This window comes from Malus domestica, chromosome 08, assembly GCF_042453785.1.
Source record: "Malus domestica chromosome 08, GDT2T_hap1".
NCBI classification, from domain to species: domain Eukaryota; kingdom Viridiplantae; phylum Streptophyta; class Magnoliopsida; order Rosales; family Rosaceae; genus Malus; species Malus domestica.
Window position 1 is genome coordinate 7,669,770 of NC_091668.1, and position 15,943 is coordinate 7,685,712.

A 15,943-nucleotide genomic window follows, 5' to 3' on the forward strand; every position below is an offset into this window, starting at 1 on the left:
TAACACCCTTAATCTATCTATCTGCCTCTCTACAAATTTCATTAAGTTAAAGCACATCATGTGCATTATTTGTTTTATACAATACATAACGATGTGTTACTGAAACGTACATGTTACTCAATTTGGCATGTGACATGGAAAGTCCCTAATGAAGTTTTTCTCACGACATTATGGAGGACCTATACGCATCCCCATTAATTCAACCTTTTTTTGTTGATTGAGTAATTAACTAAGCTGGCTAAAGGTAAAATTACAAAGCAGTTTTAACCCTTGCTTGAATAATGTAAGACATATGAAACAAGGGATCAAGAGTTAGAATCGTTAGATGGGTCCACAGAGTATGGAAATCTAGAAAAACAAAGACTGATTTTTTTTCACAAGTTGTCAGCAATTCAGACATGATCCTATACCGAGCCCGCCACCACCATCACTACCAAAATCACACCCAACACAACACACATATGCACTACTATTACTATTACCTCTCTCTCTCTCTCTCTCTCTCTCTCTCTCTCTCTCTCTCTCTCTCTCTCTCTGTGCTGAAGAGCAAGAAGATTCTATTCTAATTTCTAAAACGCAGTGAAAGTGAAACCAAACCCCACCTCCCCTCACATGACCACCGCCGATACCATAAAAAAAAAACTATATTTATTCATTTGTACTTTGTTTTTTTTTTGTCAAATAGCAAACTTTATTAGATTCGAATTGGAATGTTTACATCTTCAGCAAGAACATTAAATAAAAACTCCGGACCAATCTCATCCCAATGGAAGGCACCTCCATGTGAGGCAACATATGAGGCTACAGCATGCGCGGTGGCATTTCCAACCCGCTTGACAAACCCAAACCTCACCCCTTGTAATTGAGATACTAACTGACCAATATCATGAACATAGCATTCCAATGTCGCATCCACCCCATAATTTGTACTTAAAAACAAGGATTTTTTTGCTTAATTAATGAGCCTTATTATATTATCCGATACGAGAATTTCAAGGAGAGACAACTTAAAACACAGAGTGAATACGGATAAACCCTACATATTTTAAATGTGAATATTACTTTTAATTATTGTATTATTAGAGAAACTACACCCTAACTCTTTCTCCTTCTTTCTAAACTGGAAAAAAGAATCAAAATCTGTATTCTATATGACAAAGCTACAAGGTTCTTTCTTCTGTCTCTTCTCTCCTCGCACTCTCTTTTGTCGTTTTTACTAGCATCTTCCTTCTCTTACACAATAAAACATTATTATATATAGCTAACTCTAATTTTGCGAATATTAGGATTTTTTTTTAATATAGGGTTCTTACGGCATGGATTGTATTGGGACAAAGTGCTATAGGGTTCGAATCCTGCAGGGACTGGGGGGCTATATCATGTATATTTATCTAATAAAAGACAAAAACAAACATAAAGGTCACGAGGGGGATAATAGATGCCACGAGCAAATGGGCATGCATTTTTCAGATCAACAAATATCCGACAAGATTTACCAGTTTGTTGTTTCTCAGACCCAGATTTTTGTCCAATGGTATGATATTGACGTTTCTATCCTATCCTTGATTCTGGGCTTCCTGGGCTTCTTGTTTTAGATCGATCACATCCCTTATCTCCAGTCACACGTACGAAGCAACCTGCTTCCATAAATGCATGCAGAAAATGTGAAAAGTCTCATCTAATTTATGAAGGATTTGAACTCCTTTAAGTATAATGTACTGACGAAATAATTTAATTACCCCTGAGAGGTGAAATTCTCGTTGTGAAATATTACTGCATGGTTTTTCCAATATGGTAAAGATTTGTATTTTCTAAATTTTCCTTTAATGTTGCACTAAGGATGAAACCCTAGTGATAGAGCAATATATGATCTTATCCTCTACGAACCCTTTGTAGTTTCCTAAAGCTTGTTAGCGCTTTAGGTGGTACTGACTTTATTTGGTAAAGGAATCTCATGATTTCATCGTCACAATAATTTGGTTTGATTTGAATACTGTTTTCCTTTGCATCCCTACTCTTTATCTTTCAATTTTATATGATACCTTTGATTTGAATAAGCATGTCCTAATTAATCAGTTAGAACTTGCAAAACCCCCACTATTTGCTTCTTATTTTGAATGACATGAATCAATTAGACGCAAAAGAGTTAGGCTTTGATGTCTTCTTCATTCTTAATTTGTGCGTGAGAAAATCATATCTAAATGGATCCCAAACGAAATATCAAAAAATACATTAGGACTATGCAGGGACGAGGTTCCTTACATTTGGAAATCCTCACCCCAATCACGAGTAAGAATTTTATACTCAAAATGGTGAAAGTTTATATGCACTTGTCATGTGATTGTCTGCAAAGAGAAATGAATTATTACAGGAGTGTCGTGGTCTATTTTATTTGACAATATTTAGGGTTGCCGGCGGCAAGGAGAAGAGAGAAAAGAGGTTTGTTTGTAGAATTGTAGAGGAATGTGTGTGTTGTTATCCCTCCTACATTGTGCCTTTATTTATAGTAATAAAAGGAGAGAGAGGATATTCCTTCATCCCCAAGAAATACAAGATATGATAGGGAAGAATACTAGAATAAAATCTAATCTAAAATTTACACAATCACACTTAAAGTAGGAATGTTTACAACAAGGAGCTAAATACTTTCGTTAGATTTGTTCTTTTAAATGGATCTTAATTAATATGAAATATTTGTGAACTACATATAAGAAATTAACACTTTAGAAATAATGTAGATTTAGTCTCCATGCAAAAGTAGATAAATTGTTCAAAAAATACGTTAAGAAATATCCGACTTGCATGGCCTTCCTTTTATTTTTCAACGAATAAACAAGCCAATTTTAGCTCACTTTAGAATTACATAAAAAGGAGAGAACAACAAGATTTGTCTTTCCTCCATTATCTTTCTTCCCTTCTTTCTTTTCTTCTTTTATCTTTTTTCCTTTTCTCTCTTTTCGTTCTTTCTTTGTTAAAGACTTTCATTCATCTTCTACGTTAAAAATCAATGCTTCTATAAACGTGTATGTGAGATCTACATTATAGATTAACACGCGGATAACATAATGAGGTGACGTGAAGAGCGTATGGCCATTTGGCTTCACATGTGGCACAACATACTCTGATACCATGAAGAAAGTTGGTATTTCACCATAAAACCAATTAGCAATGTAAGGAGTATCACAACTTACTTATAAGCTCATACAAAATCTCTCCTCCTATCAATGTGGTATTCGTTAATTCTCAACAAGGTCGAAGAACTTTATAAAATAGCCATACACAAAAGAAATAAGAGTACTTCATAGTATATTCTACAAAATATATGTACTACAAATTAATTAATTAAAATCTTACCAAGTTAAAGACAATGATACTGTTGATGATCACGTTCGCCTACATGCATGATGTGATATTGGGGCCAAAGATTCCACTAATACCATACTTTTAATCGGTGCTATTTTGAAAACCATGGCCGACCATGGGACACCAAATTAAATAAGTTTAGTACAATCTCAATCTATGTATGACCTAAACATGATTAACCAAAAAAGTGTGAGTCACCGAATGTCAAAAAAGAAAAGGAAAAAACAAGACATGCCAATAAGAAGGGGAGTTGGAATGGTGGTTTTTGAAGAATTAGAAGAAGTAGGGGGGAACATAAAGGCTGTTGGATCACATGCACATCACATTCCTTTTTCTACTTCTCTCTGTTCTCTTCTTTTTATACTGTGGCTGATGAAACGTTCACAAAAGAAAAGTTTGTTTGAAAAATTAGGGTCCCATCAGGCTTTAAGGCTGCTGCTGCTGCTGCAAATGAAATTTTTGCCAATACTCCTACTACTACTTCTTCTTCCTCAATCCAAGGGATTCCGTGAGATGATGATATTTAGCTGATCTGGGACCCCCCATCATCCTCACCATCATTTCATGCATATACAGGGAAGACCCACCTCTCACACCGTCTCACGTCCATTTTACTTACACAAAGCAAAGTGCTTAAAGTGGCATTTTTTTCTGATGCCAGCCAATAATGCATGATATAAAAATCGCAAACCCTAACCCCCATCTCATCGAAATTCGGTGAAATATGATTATTTCCATATTACCCAAATGGTAATTCATGATCTTGTGTGGATTGCTCATCGATTGATTTATTAATTATTGTGAACCATCACAAAACCATGATCGTTTGCATATTGCTAGGTTGATAACTTGATCTGAACTGCTTCCATTGTAATTTGCATGGCCAATTTTCTTTAAATGATATTATTTGTTTTCTCGCTTTATTACTTATTTCATATAATCTCATAATCATACAAATATTATTGCCACCTAATTATCCACTAAGAGAACCTTTTTTGGCTGCTCAATCATGTCATGTCAGACATAAAGCTTCTAAGTGATCTGATGCAAATCATTCAAATGAATACACAAAATTGAGTAGATGAAGTATTACCTTCACTAATATATGTGTTACATATCCTAACATGTTGTCATATTATGTCGAATGGTTGTCTAAAATTCTTCATTGTTAAAAAATAAGGACATGATTTTTGCTCACTCATTTTCAATTTTTACAATGAATTGAACAAAGTAAATAAAAAATAATGATTAAAATTAAAAAACAGTGTGCAAAAGGTGAACACAAAGGTGAGGATCAAAATCTAAAGCTATGGGGTCATGGCATGCACAAAATGTAGTTATTCCTTTTAAAAAGAAGTCTTTTACTAGTGCACATTAATTAGTTAATTCTCCATGCAAAGGATCATGCAACAAGTCCAAGGTGTATTGAAGAAGATGAAGAAATTAGGTATATAAACTAGATGCTAAGATAAATTAAGATTTGAGCACTTAATTTAGAGCTTCTAAGTGAGATCTGAAGAGCTTATGGACAAGGACGTGAAGTTAAGGTGGGTTTCTATTTCTAGGACCCCCATCTTAGTAGCTACTGTTGTTAAAAGTTGAACCACAATTGAACAACCTATGTCCAAGTGAAACTCTCAATTTTGGCGTTTATTTACAGAAGGTGAAGTTGTCTCACGTCCTTCCAAACATCAATCATGGAATATGCGTATAAATATATGAGATAATTGCCTAATATTGCTTGTGGAACTTTGAACTGTAAAGTGTTCTATTTGGATGACTTATGTAGAATTAGACATTGTCTTTTCTTTTTTTTTTTTGGGGGGGGGGACCATGCATTATGCATACACTCATATGTTATTTGACATATGTTGCATTCAACAATAATATGGAAGAAGAAAGAAGAAGGAGAAGAAGCAGAAGTGTTTCTTACGCACGAATCCTGAAGCAGGAGATTGCAAAGACCATATGGAGATATGCGAAGCCTCCACCCTCCTCTTTTCTCTTCTGCAATCACCAAAACTAGGCATTGGTTTTGGCGGATATGGATAATGTAAATATCTATAAATAAACATTCATTCCTGTGTATTATTATAATATAGACTTCAATTTCATTGGGTATATCGTATTGATAGTGCATGTTGGTTTCAACGGATCTGGTTTATCTAATAATGATGCTTAATTGTTAAACCCTACTACTTTCTTCCTTAATTATTACCTTCTTCGAATTCTTTGGAGACTTTTTTATACCTAATGTTGGATAAATTATGTGGGATAGTTGCGAGAGGTGAGTAGCCAGTCAATCAACACAATGTAATTGGTCGATTGGCCACTCATATTTGACGAATTAAATATGTCCTCGTCGGAGAATTTCTAACAATATTATACCGGCCCTTTTTTTCTACATTACTTTTCCCTTATACAAACAAGGTTCAACTTGATTATTTGTGATTTGAGTATAAGCCTATAGCTAGTTACACCACTTTTCTAAACATCACTCTCTTAATGCAATGGCTTGTATTTCAAACATCACTCTCTTAATGCTGTGATTAATTAACAAACAAGCTATTTGATTACGGCTACTTTTTCACATTTATATTACGAACATGGAGATCACAAAAAAAGTAAACTTAAAGAAAGAAAGACCCTCAAAGCTGGAAGCATGGCGGTCAGAAAAGCTCGGACGTTCACTTTGGAATGAAATGGGATCGATGGAATATAACTTTTGACAGTGAGAGAGAATATATAGTTGGAGCCCTAAATATACTTTCACGAACATACGAACGTCTGGTGAAAAGAAGGCAAAGAGATCCAAAGTGGAATGAAGCAATGAAAAGGCTGGGCAAAGTCCCCCACAACAAAAACAAAGTGAAGAAAATAAAATCCACAGCTTTATAGGGAATAAGGAGGAGGAGGGTTGGAATGATTAATAAACTGAAAATGAAAAAGGAAAAAAAGCTATTTATGATTTAGCTTGAAATTAATATAGAATATTATGTAGGCTAAATACGATTTTAGTGGAGGGAAAATAAAACAAACTAAATGATCGTTTGATAGTCTATTTCATTTTTATTTTGTATGCTACAGATAGGTAAAAAATATGTGGGAAAAAGGAAGAGTGAAAATGGTGAAGGATGACGGAAGAAGTGTAAGAGAAATGTGAACGGAATGACCACAAAATAAAACTAGAAACACAAAACTGAAAGAAAAAAAATTGATTTCACTTTTAAGTTTCTGTTTTACATAACCGTCATTTCTCTCCATACTCTCTTCCGACCTCCGTTCATCTCTCCCACATACTTTTCTTTTATCTTCAACACAAAATATAAAACTACAAAGTAAACACAAAATGGTTATCAAATGACATCCTTAAAAACTTCGGCAATATAAACAAAAATAAATGGTCTTAACCACTTTAGTTGTAACTAATCCCTTTTTTATACTGGTAAAATTTAGATATGATTAACTAGTTTCTAACCGTTTAGGAAATTAAGAAAAGAGGGATCATGAGTTAATTAGGGAGGGAAAAGGCAATTAAAGTGCATGAGGATGAGTATGACAGGACTGAGTTCGGTTGGGGTTTGCGGTGGTGGAAGTGGAGGTGGAAATAATAATGGAGTTTGCTAGTTGCTAGTTGCTAGATAGATAATGGAGGATGGTTTTACAATCATGGGGAAGCATATTCACTTTCCTCTTTGTCATCACTTTCTAAGGCATGATTAGATAAAAGTTTATCCATCTAATCTCCCTCCCTCACTCAAAATTAAACTTCAATTTCCTCCCTTTACTTTTTCCCAAAATTAAACTACAATCTTCCTCCCCAAGACTCATGCCATAATAGCTCGTGTATTATTTAGTGTTTGAAGAATGTAAGATCTTTATTAACACATCATCTATGAGCGATGACAAATCTTCTCGTGCAATTCAAATTACTTTTCTATCACGTTTTTTGTTTATGCGTGATTAAATCAACTCTTATAACATATACATGTGTGAATACGATCGTTCAATTCACGTAATTTTACACGATATTAGAGCCCACATCGGAAACTTGACAAAACTAAGAATATTATACTATAATGTGAGATTATATATACTTTTTTTAATGTAGAAATTATTATATATACTTGATCAGTTGATTACTATTGAACTCAATTATCAAACCAGAATGGGGTTTCTTCGGCTAACTGGCTTGGTTCAGCTACCTTGAACCCTAAGATGTTCCAAAGTCCTTTTCAAGCCTCCATGTGGGTTTCTTGGTTCTGTTTGGATGGAAAGAAATAGAGTATTTCTAGTCATTAAGGGCCGGACTCTATAATCTCCCAATTGCAGGCCAGTCCAGTTGTTTTATTTGAGGCCCATATACTTGAAGAGCCGGACTATAATCGACGTTTTAATTGTGTTTCTTTTTATACAAAAATTAGTATTAACATTTTAAAAATCTAATTATACACTCTAAATTTTTTATAAAAAAAATGCTCTTATGAAAAATGCACGATTAAAATTTTAAAGTGCAATAATAATTCCCTTCTTAATTTATGCGTATTATTCTTGCACAAGCACATACTAATCTTCTCTATATTGTTCTAATTTTATCTTCTCTCATTCGGTCTAATTTTCATGTACTTATCTTCTTTGTATTGTTCTAATTGGATGAAGATACTCTCTGGATCTTCTTTATGAGGATCCTATGAATCTTCACATCCTAGCCGTTCATCATATATCGTGACACCAATTTTTGTTAGTTACTATTTGTGTTTCATTTTAAGTAATAAAATTCAAATGATTTCTAACCATACGATGTACGATGAATGACTAAGATATAAAGATCCCTAAGATCCCCACAATCCAGATCCAAATTCGTTCTAGTTTTATCTTCTCCCTATCTATGTAATTTACTCTGATTTCACCTCAATAAAATTTCAACTCTTTTATATTTATAAATATATCTTTCCTTCGGTAACAAACATGGTTGAACTGTTAAATTTCTAAGGCAAATGCCAAAAATATATATAAATTAGACAACTTTTATTGGTACGCTAAAAATCTCATTGTGCACTCCTCATGACTGTATTTTCTTTCTAAATATAAAAAGTTTATAAGTGCGCAAATTGATTAAGTTTGAGAGCAAACCAAAACAAATTAATCTTCAATTAATTAACTAAACCAGTTTATACAACATTTTTTCAATTCCCACCCTTAAACCGGTTGAGCAGGTGGAGTGTACGACTGGGGTTTTACACCCTTGCACGCTACATATATAACCATCCGGCATTGTCCACCAAGCATAACCAAATAGCTTGTGCAAGAAAGCAACATAACAAAATTTATACCTCAACTCTTTGAGTAATACTAACAACTAAGCAGAAGAAACAATCAACTCCTTCGTTACGTTACGACATATTATGCCAGTAACGGACCAATAAAATGCAGCCACGTAATGCAATCCTTCTCAGGATGGTTCAAGGTTGGCTAACCACTCTTCTACCTCTGAGTTTCTAAGTTTGGCAACCCACACAATGATATATAGAAATGGCATGTCACTAATTTACATTATGAAGGAAAGTAGCATGCTTCTACCATTGTTCAGTCGATCTTCGTTCAACAAGTCAAAACAAAGTATTTCAGATTCAAATAGAAACAAACATGTATAGGAATATTAAGAAGGGAAGTGATTTCGCACAACCCTTTTTCTTCCCCCGCACTCCTCCCTTTGTTTCTCATTTGGATTGAAATAAATCACTTCCCATTTAAGAATCTTAAGAATAATGTCAAAAATGGCTAATGTCTATGCAACTCTTTACTCTTCATCCTTATTTTCGGATGCCCACATACTGCCTGTCTCATAGGGTAACAATGCATATGACTTTGATAATATTTCTATGATGTATGGCCTTGACATAAAAGATAAGAACGACAATGCATATGACTTTGATAATATTTATATGATGTATGGCTTTGAATTAAAAGATGAGAACTTTCTAATGTAACACATTACAAATATACCTCCATGCTGATAAACTTAGAGGACTGACAGAGAGGGCAGATGCTGAGCTTACTTTCACAATCTTTGCACAGGCAAAGATGCTTACAAGGTAATAGAAGCATGCACACTTCATTGACTCGGCAGGCCTTGCAAGTCATCATCTCTTTCCCGTCATTATTCTCCTTGCAAAACATTTCCAAATTGATCGAACGGCCATTGCAGCAAGAAGCTGTATCATCTACCTCACTGTCGCCACATCCTTCTTTACTATCTCTACTTTGACCATATATATGCTGAAGATTAAACCTTAGAGTTGAGATCATGTTTTCATTGTGCCTGGCTAGCTGTTGCCAAGCACCTGCTTCAACAGTCAACTGTTCCATTCGCTCTTCAAGCTCCATATTCTTGTCGTTAATGCTCTCCACTTCTGCTTCTTTCTCTCGCAGCTTCCGATGAACTTTGTCTTCCACAGCCGAGAGGGTCTGAAGTTGTGTGGCTTGGACCTTGTCCATGATAGTTTGCCGCAGTCGGTCACCCTACAAATTAAGAAATTAGAGTTAGTTTAATCAGTTCAAGAATCTATCGAATGGTTGTTTCCTGCTAGTAAGTAAACACGCTGACATAAAAGCAATCACCAAAAAGCAATTGGGACCCACAAAATATCCAACAAACCAAAAATAGAAGGCCCAACGTGAAAACCCCAGAGAGATTCTTGAGAAAAGAAAAAAAAAAGTTACAGAATTTGCCAGAATAAGAAAACATCTTAGTAATTCATTTCTTGTCAATACAATTCTCAACAGCTCCTCCAGAATGGCTAAGGGCACGTAAACCATCCATCCGGTACCACTACACACTTCTACTAAGGGTGAAGAATTCAAGGGGATCAAATAGAAAATCATAGTCTGGTCCCACAAGGAATCTAACTAGCAAAAGAAGACTTAACCACAAATTTACAAACCACACTTTCCTCACACCACCACTTCTACAACCTAAGCCGCAAGGATCCTCCATCAAAATGGAATACTTAAGAACATTATCCGAGTTTTGCAAAATCTAGTTCATTTTATTAGGGCTCGGCCTCTCATTGTTTAAGTAATGACTCCAATTCACTAAATATAGTTCACATGTAGATTGTATCCATAGTTGTGAAGAGTAGGAATCAAAATTTATCAGATTATAGTCCGTCGTATGAAGCATTTTACGATTAAAAGATGTGCCATAAATTTAGTAACAAATGGCACATATTTGGTCTTAGATATTGAATCATGATTGGATGCAAACATTATATGTTATGTGTCATGTGTTTTGGGAAGTTGATAATATTTTGGGTTAACATCTTGAACTGAACTAAATGACACGCAGTGCCATCTCTATTCTCTAATCATAATGACCTCGAACGTAACAAATCATTTAAGTAATGGCAAATAACGTGGACATAATCTGTATATAAATATCAATGACCATTTCAAAAAAGGCAAAGGGATAATAGACTCAAATAATTTTGTGCTACACTAGAAATGTTGTTTTTCTAGTTTTTGGGTATGAGAATCGTTAAAATACTACTTAGCCAGTTAACCGAACTGCTACTAAACTTAACAACCTATTATAGATGAAAATCAAACATATCAGTAATTGAAATCAAACCATGGATTTTATAGATGAAAATCATCCTAAACGAAATCCAAGAATCTGTGATAAAAAAAATTATTAGTAGTTCAAACCCGCACATAAACTCAACAAAAATGTAAGAACACTGATCGTCAGCAGATAAAGTAAGCATCTAAAAAAGTTCCTACAAAACATTCAACAAAGCAACAAGAAGATAAGGTCTTTTCCAAGAAACAAGACCTGGGCCTTGAGGAATCTATCAATCTCAGCATCCTGTCGTTGTAGCTCATGATCAATGTCTTTACTGATAAGTGACAGCAACGATGAGTCCCCTGTAGAAGCCATTCGAGTATTGTCAAGGGACAAACCCAAGCCTGTGGAGACTGATTGCGGTTGCAGGAAATCAATGGACGATATTTGTGAGTTGTTCTCCAGGAAATCCTGTTCCTTTAGCTTTTTCCTTTTGGATTCGAACCCATAATGACACTGCAAATCGGCACCATTATCGCTGCCATCCGTTGCAGCCACCGGACCAGGCGCGAATCCTACTACATGAACTAAAAAGAAGAGACCACTTATTTCAGGTAATGTTCCACAAGCTCAAGATCAAATAATCAAGGCTCTGTTTGGTTGCTAAGAAAATCAAGGAAAAGATAGGCGACAAAAATGTCACGGAATTATTAAAGTCTTGAACTTCAAGCAATTAAGTTATTAAATTTTGATAAATTCAGATCAAATTCGCAGCGAAAACACGGAAATGACGCTAAAGTGATGATTTTTACTAAAACCCTCTGGAATTTGGAGCACTGGATTTAAAGAAAAATCCAAACTTTTTGGCTTGGCACTTGTTACAGATTCTGGGCAACCAAACAGAGCATAAGAAAATGTAAGAAAAGGAGGAGGAAAGAGAAATTACAGGGCGGAACGTAAGGAGGATGCTGCTGCTGGGGGTGATCGTGTAAATTGCCGGGGTCGTAATACGCCACCGCCGGCGACATCTGGCCGTCGATTGTGTACAAATTTCTACACCAAAAATGTGGAAAAAGAAATAGAGAATAAAATAAATAAAAAAGGAGAAGTCATTAATATTAGAAGAAATTGATGAAATAATTACCTGAAAGACTTGGATTGTTGCTGCTGTTGTTGGGGTGGGTAGTGCTGTTGGAAATGGTGCTGGGGAACAGCCATAGCTATTGAGGTTCTAGAGAGAGAGTCAGAGAGCTTTAGAGAGATAAAGAGAGAGTTCCCTTCTCCGATGGGACAGAAATGGATAGAGAGAGCGAGAGAGCGAGAGAGAGAGAGAGGTTGCTTCTTGCTTGTGTGAAAGGCGCAACTGGCTCGCTAGCCGTGGGAAGATTCCATCTTTATCTTTCACCGCTTGTCCTCATTTGTTATCAGGCTTCTTATTTGTGGGCTTTTTTGGGTAAATCTCAAAAATTTTACTCTTGCTCTAATAGCTTGGGTCCCATTTTATCGGGCCTGATAACGAATTTTCAGTCCGGTCCATGTTTTGAAGACCAACGGGCACCAAAACTGTGTAAATCTTTATCTATTTTTTTATTTTTAAATACATCGATATTTTTACATTAAAGGGAAAAGAAGTTCGGTTAAGTCACACAATAAAAAACCTAATTTGACATTGAATTTTCCTTCAACAATATTCGAACCTAAGACCTCTCACTAGATTTGAACTTAATTTGACATTAAAAAATCACTAGACCGTAATACTAAGTGGTAATAATGATAATTCCTGTGGGTTGATATTTGACATGGTCTTACGACTCAATTAAGGTGTTCATGGGTCGGGTCGGGCTCCCGTCGATAAGGATTGGACACGTACAGTCTCTTCTAACCCAACATAATTAGTAATTGTTTTCCAAGCCCAAAAACGATGCAAGTAAACCAATGTCGCATAGGGGTCCAGTGAATGAATATAAATTCGTAGCCCGTATTTAACACAACACTCCCGAGTTCAATTTTTTATGTTGGTGAATCATACAATAGAAACTGAAATATTTTTGTGAGTCTTTTCGACTTCCCAAAAAGTGAACTACCATAATAAATCCAGTAACTAATCCTTTTTAATGAAAAGAAAAAAAAAAACACGATACGAATACTAAAAGTCACATGATTACTAAAAATATTATGAATCGGGTTAATGTTCAAGCCCAAACTTACATAAGGTTCATATCAAACAAAAGGGTAACGCTTTCATACCATGCAACATTCATACTAAGGGCTTTTTCAAATTAAAATTGTAAGTTGGAAAAAATTAAGAGAAGGTAAGAGAATCTTCAAAAGAGACGTCAAATATTGAACACTAAATTTCAATTTGATGATCTACATGGCAGTTTGGACATCATACTAAAATTACATCTCTAACCAATGTGTCTAATCTATTATTTTATATTTTAATACATTAACTTTTCAAATCATATTAAATGCTAAAAGAAATATAAATAGCTAGACTTATACCAAGCATTTAATGCAAGGCTAATCCAAAAGTTAAAAAACAAAACCTAAAATAATTAATTGGCATATGAATTGGGCTCGGTTGGTTCTGGCTCTATGGTTAGATTTTAGACCCAAAAACATCAAAAGTGTTGCCTCCATAAGTGACGCAGTATACAAAACATGCTAAAGTCTTCATCGCAAAATACGGCAAGGGCTACGTGAAAAGTAAACGCGTTTACAAGTTGGATTTGGATTTTAAACATCATACACTCATGTTTAATCTGTTTATGCATATTGTTACACGTAATGCTAGGGGTTGACATGTTTATGGCCAACCCAAATTTGTTTGTTTCGTTTTATTTTTGTAGTCGGGTTGTCTATAACATGTCACCAATTCAAGGTAATGTGTTTCATGGGGCACATAACCACCATGTTTAGCTGCATGTGCCTAATGTTATATTTCTTGTGACCCACAAGGTTTTCTAGGCCCACGCCCTATATATGGTCCTCATGGCCCAAGCTATGTTCAAGTTCCAACCAATCACAACTCCCACCGCGGTCGAAAGGGAGATGCCACTTCCATTGAATCCCTAACAAATCGTAAGAACCACCTTAATATCCATAATTCAGTATCTTAAAAATCAAGAATCATCTAGGAACTAATTTATCCATTCACATTCATTCTTTCCTTTATTCACATTCATGAATTCCTCTTATGACTTTCTCATACAATATACTAACAAGGAGAAATGTAAAGAGGTTCTATTAAATTGTGGTTCTTCATAAATTCTCTATCATCTTATATTTTAATATCAATTTAAATGCTTTCATTATAAAATAGTGTACCAAAATTACGAAACAATTAATTAGTGATCTCATGTGCTTATAGCCACCGAAAAGAAAAAAAAATTACAAATTACAATAATATCATACTTTTAAAATTAGAATAAAATGAAAATAAAAATGAGAGAGAATTTGTGAATATAGTAAGTAGTAATACAACCTGTAAATCAACACTCATCTTGGGCACTCGGGCAGCCCAAAAGTCCCAAACCGTGTTATTTTTCCTCCCTCACAGTCTGCCCGAACTCCAAAAGTCTGCCCGCTGAGTTGTCCCACCACTTGTTCACTTTAACGAAAACAAAGAAAATGAACAATTTTTGATGAATTTCGTGTGCTTCCTCCTCCTCTGTCGATCAACTAGTGGTGCAGTTCGTGAGCTTGATCGGAACGTTGAGCTTCTTGGGATCAAAAGTCACAGAACAATCAACCCGCCTGTTGAATTTCGGCTTCACCAACTTCCCCAAAACGTAGGCTCTGGATCGGATCACGAAGCTCAGCTGCACCGGCACCGGCAGCGCTGTCGTCCCCGTCACGCTGTTCATGCTCGCGCCGCTACCGTACAGCGGTATTTTATCGCCAAATACCCGAACGCTGATCGTTCTTTGACTCTTCCTCGATTGATAAATTTTTTTAATCTGCATAACCCAATTGAGATTAACGATCTAATCGATGACTTAATCGATGAAACTACGAAAGTTAAGTATAGAAATTGGAAATTGGACTCACTGTTCCGGAGGCGATTGTGATTTGGAAGTATGATAGATCTAGAGGCTTCGGCATTACGTGCATTCCGAAGAACGTGCCGGTGTTGCGGAATGTGAACTTCACTGTGGAATTGATTGAGATCATATCAGTGGAAACGCCGGTGGAATCCGAACCCGCTTGAATCTTGAACTGTTCGAACGTCACACTCTGCAATTATACAAAATTAACCCGAATTAATCACTACCCAGATAATCAATTTTCCAAATGGAGATTGATAATCGACAATGGCGAATCGGACGAACCTTCATGGTGATCTTGGGCTTCATGGGCCTACTGGCGCCCCAGAGAATCAGAGCGAACATGGAGAAGAGGAGGAAGAAACCGAGAACGAAAGCTGGAAAGTAGCACCGCCGTGGAAAGCCTTTGGATCCCTCTTCTCCCTCCAGAAGGCCCTCCTCTTCGATAACGGCTTGCTCCTTCCACAGCTTATGTCCCTTCCGGTTGTGGCGGGACCCGTCATTGGGGTTGATCTTTCGGGATCCGGGTTTGAGGGACCCGGAAAACCGGGTGGAGGAGGACTCGCGGGAGTGGTGGCCGGTGGAGGAGTGGGAGTGGGGAGGGGAGCCGGAGGGACTGATGACGGGGGTGGACTGAAAAGACGTCGTGGTTTTCTCTCCATCGTGGGAGTCGCGCGAGGGGCTCTGGACGTAGTAGACTGGGCGGCGGCCTGGGGATCTGGTGGGGGACGACGGCGCGAGGCTGGTCACCTCGGAGTCAGTCTTGGCGTGCATTGCAGCGGAGTTTGGATTGTTTGGTTTCAATTCGAAGTTACTGTAATGGAGGAGCTGAGCTGAGCGAGTGTTATGGTGGTGATCTTGGAGTAGGATTATACCTTGCTGCGGTGGAGAGGGAAGACAAAAGTCACAAAAGTGGGGAACTAATTTTTTTTATTTTTTTATTGTTTTTAAGAGGACAACTAGTGGT

General features: G+C 36.3%; 2 protein-coding genes across 2 annotated transcripts; both read right to left on the bottom strand.

Annotated features, from left to right (window-relative positions):
• Positions 1-9,304: 9,304 nt before the first annotated feature.
• On the bottom strand, positions 9,305-12,292 carry LOC103441110 (probable BOI-related E3 ubiquitin-protein ligase 2). The gene is given in 4 exon segments (NM_001328972.1): positions 9,305-9,885; positions 11,198-11,514; positions 11,874-11,980; positions 12,072-12,292. Coding segments are annotated over 4 exon segments (1,026 nt in total). The 5' UTR covers positions 12,146-12,292; the 3' UTR covers positions 9,305-9,357.
• A 1,985-nt stretch (positions 12,293-14,277) lies between these two features.
• On the bottom strand, positions 14,278-15,925 carry LOC103410720 (uncharacterized). The gene is made up of 3 exons (XM_008349395.4): positions 15,262-15,925; positions 14,981-15,166; positions 14,278-14,889 (listed from the first exon to the last, which is right to left on the bottom strand). Exons 1-3 carry the CDS (start codon positions 15,748-15,750, stop codon positions 14,608-14,610), a joined length of 957 nt encoding a protein of 318 aa, XP_008347617.3. The 5' UTR covers positions 15,751-15,925; the 3' UTR covers positions 14,278-14,607.
• Positions 15,926-15,943: the final 18 nt, after the last annotated feature.